General features: G+C 39.6%; 1 protein-coding gene across 4 annotated transcripts in view; it reads left to right on the top strand.

The window, feature by feature from the left end:
* Window positions 1–4,243, top strand: part of LOC107685567 (L-asparaginase) — a 32,625-nt gene that overhangs the window by 13,355 nt on the left and 15,027 nt on the right. For all 4 annotated transcript variants that reach the window (XM_016482221.1, XM_016482212.1, XM_016482203.1 and 1 more), the window contains exons 4-6: window positions 957–1,040; window positions 1,175–1,274; window positions 1,362–1,424. In XM_016482221.1, coding sequence (XP_016337707.1) covers window positions 957–1,040; window positions 1,175–1,274; window positions 1,362–1,424 — 247 coding nt within the window. The remainder of the gene's footprint in view (window positions 1–956; window positions 1,041–1,174; window positions 1,275–1,361; window positions 1,425–4,243) is intronic.

The raw sequence follows: 4,243 nt of genomic DNA, 5'->3' as shown, positions 1-4,243 counted from the left end.
AGCGCATTTTTTGCAGTAAATATGAACATGGATTGACACGAAAATGTAGTAATTACATCATAAATGCATATTATTAAAGTCTACTGTGTTTCACAATCAACACATGTCTTTTTGGCTAGGTTTAAAGGAAAAGATCACTTTTAGATCAACAAGGCAATAATAGATGGCGCTTGTGGAGGTAGGAAAACAAAGTTGTTTATGAACGGCAGGATTGCTTGTAATAAATGTTTAAATGCAAAAGAAAAGGCAGTAGAGCTGACTATTTCTGTCAATGGTAAGTTTGTGATAACGTAAGAAAAGTAGTTTACATGTTTTGCCACTTGCTTGAGCAACTTAATATATAAATCTAAAGTAAATGCAAAAGTAAAAAGCATTGAATAATGTGTTGCTTATATTTATTGTGTTTAAACATGTCTGTGAAAGATTGTATTACTGTACTGTGTAAAAGAAAAGAATTGCAATGCGGAAAAAGCATTTTCAGTGACAATGTTTAGATTTGAAATCAAAATAATGGATAAATGTTGTGTTTGTAGTAAACAGCCACGGATCAGTAGCGGACTCCTGTGTGAAAGCTGCTTCTCCTCTCACAAGAGACACCTAAGAGGGGAATTCCCCCCATTTTCAAAAATGAAATTCAGGCCCTGAATAAATGTCTAAAAATCCTGATTGGAGTATCACTATAAATGGTTATAAATGATAAAAAGAAGGCTTTAAAAAGATCGGTATCGGTGATCGGATCGGCTTTTCTTTCACACTGCTTTCTGTGATTGGTGATCGGCCTCAAAAACCCTGATCGGAGCACCCCTAATCTAGATGTAATGCCACAGTCACCACTTTTTACATTTCACTTCAATCGCAACAGAAATTGTGCAGGGCTATATTTTTGCCCCAATCTCCTGTTAATTTCCAACCCTGTTGCATGCCCACGTTTACTGATGAACCTTTTAAATCACTAGGAGTTTGGAGGTGGTGGAGCTGTTAATTTCTGCAGGGGCACGTTTGGAAAAATCCTCAGAGGAACTTGGGGTTGAGATGTGCTGGTGAGTGGGATTATGTTTTTATACAGAAGTTAATTTCACAAAAGAGGGCACTTGATAAAAGGTGTTAGTCTGATGAACATGTTAACCTTAATAGCAATAATTGTAGTCTTCTCAATATGGACTGTGCTTTTCAGTCTTGCATTCCTTGGAGACACAGAACAGATGGGGGCGTGGAAGAAGGCTGGAGTCAGTTTTAATGTTTCTGATGCTCACGGTCGAACTCCCTTACATGTGGTGAGGTTTTCTCAGAGATGTTAAGTAAATGTTGTTCCTATGATAAGCATCTAAGCCTGGCTCATCTTTCTTAATTTGCTTAAATAGGCGGTGTGTACCGATCAACCTGAAATGGTAAAGTTTTGTATCCGCAATGGATCCGATCTTGAGGTATGGACACAAAGTTTAAAACATGGTTAAAATGGTTAATCTCTCAAAAGTTTGGACACATAAATTTTTTGGCCAATATTTTAGAATAATATCAAGTTATCAAAACACTTAGTATGCATGCTAGGTTTTCTATTAGTCTTAAGGCAGTTCCCATATGCTAGGCACTGTTGACTGCTTTTCCGTCACTCTTCTTTTCAACTCGTCCAATTCAAAAAATGTAAATTAAATTCTAACTTTTTGTTGGAAAAGTCATACTGTATGTATTCACAATTTATATTATCTACAAAGAAATATCAGAAGGTTTTAAAGGGCACCTATTATGCCCCTTTTTACAAGATGTAATATTGGTCTTGGGTGTCTCCAGAATGTGTCTGTGAAGTTTCAGCCCAAAATACCCAACAGATAATTTATTATAACAGCTGGAACTTTCATTTTTGGGGTGTGTCTACATAAGAGCTGTTTTGGAGTGTATCGCTTTAAATGCAAAAGAGCTGCATATTCCCACCCCGTTTCCAGAAGAGGGTGTCGCGTATACGTCTCTGCATTGCATATCTACAGTACAGCAATAAACAGCCAGTAGAAGCAACATAACTGAGGGCGAGAGAACCAGTGTTTAGCCGTACATATGGGAAGCCAAATGTACTGAAAGTGGGACGAAACAGAGCTCGCGCCGCGCAGACCTGTCATCGGTGTGGATCAATGGAACGAGCCGCGCGACTGAACAAATCTCGTGCTACGAACGGCGCAAACTAATCTATGGAGCCCCGCACACGACATGCAAGAAAAAATAAATAAATTGTGCGCACGATTTACTAATTCGTTCCCTTGATGCACTAAAATGTGCGCACGATTACTATTTCGTTCCCTCGATTTGCTAATTCATTCCCTCGATTTGCTAAATCGTTCGCTCGATTTGCTAAATCGTGCACACAATTTACTAATTCGTTCTCTCGATTTATAAATTGTGCGCATGATTTAGCAAATCGAGGGAACGAAATAGCAAATTGTGCACACGATTTAGCCTATTTTTTTCCTGCATGCCATGTGTGGGGCTCCATACTAATCTCACAAGCGCGTCGCTGATCAGTTAAAAAATACTTAATGTACGCACACAAATATGGTTAAAATGCTAAGCACTATAACGACTAGAGGTCGACCGATAAATCGGCTGATTTTTGGCATTTTTTAAATTCATTTTTTGTAGTAGTTGTAGTAATAAGATTGTGCTGCAAATTAGGCCGATTTATAGGCAGGCGTATCTGCGGGCAGCTAAGCGTTGTTGCGGTACACCGGAGAATCTCTCTGGCTGCGTGAGAGAGACGGAGCAACTCACACTCTGCAGCCGCTTCTTGCTCACACACAGCTTCAGCTAATGATGGCAGGGCAAAACAGACCGTTTCGAAAGTGTAATTACATTTACCCTACTAGAATTGATGCCGGAAAAAGATCATATTCATAAGTGCAACAAGTCATTTGAATGTGAAAGTAGAAACATGCAATTCAGATGAAACTTCTGGGCTGATTATAACGTGCACGTTAACTTTCCTCATGAAATGTGTGTGTAGGTCCGACGTGGCCAGTGCACTCGCAGTTATGAGCAGCAGGCTGTGTAATATGTGTGAACTCTTTTATTTTTGTTATCACTATGGCCATTTGACTTATAGCAGTGTCCAGTGTTTCCCATACATTGAGTAATTTGTGGCGGCCCATCACAATATCAAAACTGACCACCACAAATAGATTTTCCAAAAGGCTTATACTTTGTTGAATAAACTGAGCACTGCACGTTTCAAAATTAAAATGCAGCACTGGTGTTTTTATATGTATGTATCTTTGAAAAGAACCGACCGTCTTCAGAAAAGCTAAGGTGTCATTAGGGCTGGGTATGGAGTTCGATACTTTTTAGGCACCGACCAAATTGCCTCGATACCATCGAGTATCGAAAAACGTCTCGTCGTTCGGTACCAAATTTCGATACCTCAGGGGTTAATCTCATCAGCATCAGTGAGCCAAAAAGCCTGCAGCACTAGCCGGGTGTGTTCGACTAGAAGTGGTGCGGAGCAGATCAATCATCTTCGAGAGCGATTCGAAAGCGCATGGAGCAGTCTGCTCTCTTTAGCTCTCGTGGTACTCTAATACACCGATCGGTCTGCACAGTCAGTCCGCGTCACACTGCAGAGATGCATAGACGCAGGTATTCACACGCACTTAATCTGTCTCTCTCCCTCTCTCTCTAATAACCGCAGTATTAGACTGCATTAATAACTGCCTTAGCCTACATATCAATGGCTCAAGCCTCCATTATTAGCTCTAAAATGACTTTTTGGAATTTGCAACAGAAGGTTTGGGATGAGGTGCGTAAAAATTTAGTTCAACACACACGAGATTTCAGGACGGAAACATGTCAAATGTCTTGAAACAAATAATCTGAACAATGTCTTGATGTGCGGTTGTGACTCCAGGCCGTTAAAATTATGAAATAATGAAATAAGAAATAATGCACTCCCGAAGTGGTTATGTGGCCACGACGCCGCACCTATATGGAACGGTCTTTCTCAGTTCTCAAACAAATTAAGAACTACATTCGATTTTTATTGACTGAACGCAAGTGCTTATTCCGATAGAAAACACTGTATCGGTTTCCACTGATTAAGAAATATTTTTGTTTGCTTGGGTGGTAATATTAGGTTTATTATATTAATAGGGAAGGGGGCCCAAAAATGTTTTTTTCTACATCACAAAAATAGGTAAATCCGGACCTGCCATCTAATGTGTGTTTTGGCCATGTAATGTTGCTGAAATTAAATATGTTATTACCT

This window comes from Sinocyclocheilus anshuiensis, unplaced genomic scaffold, assembly GCF_001515605.1.
Source record: "Sinocyclocheilus anshuiensis isolate Anshui unplaced genomic scaffold, SAMN03320099.WGS_v1.1 scaffold705, whole genome shotgun sequence".
Taxonomy (NCBI): domain Eukaryota; kingdom Metazoa; phylum Chordata; class Actinopteri; order Cypriniformes; family Cyprinidae; genus Sinocyclocheilus; species Sinocyclocheilus anshuiensis.
This window is presented reverse-complemented; position numbering and strand designations above follow the sequence as displayed.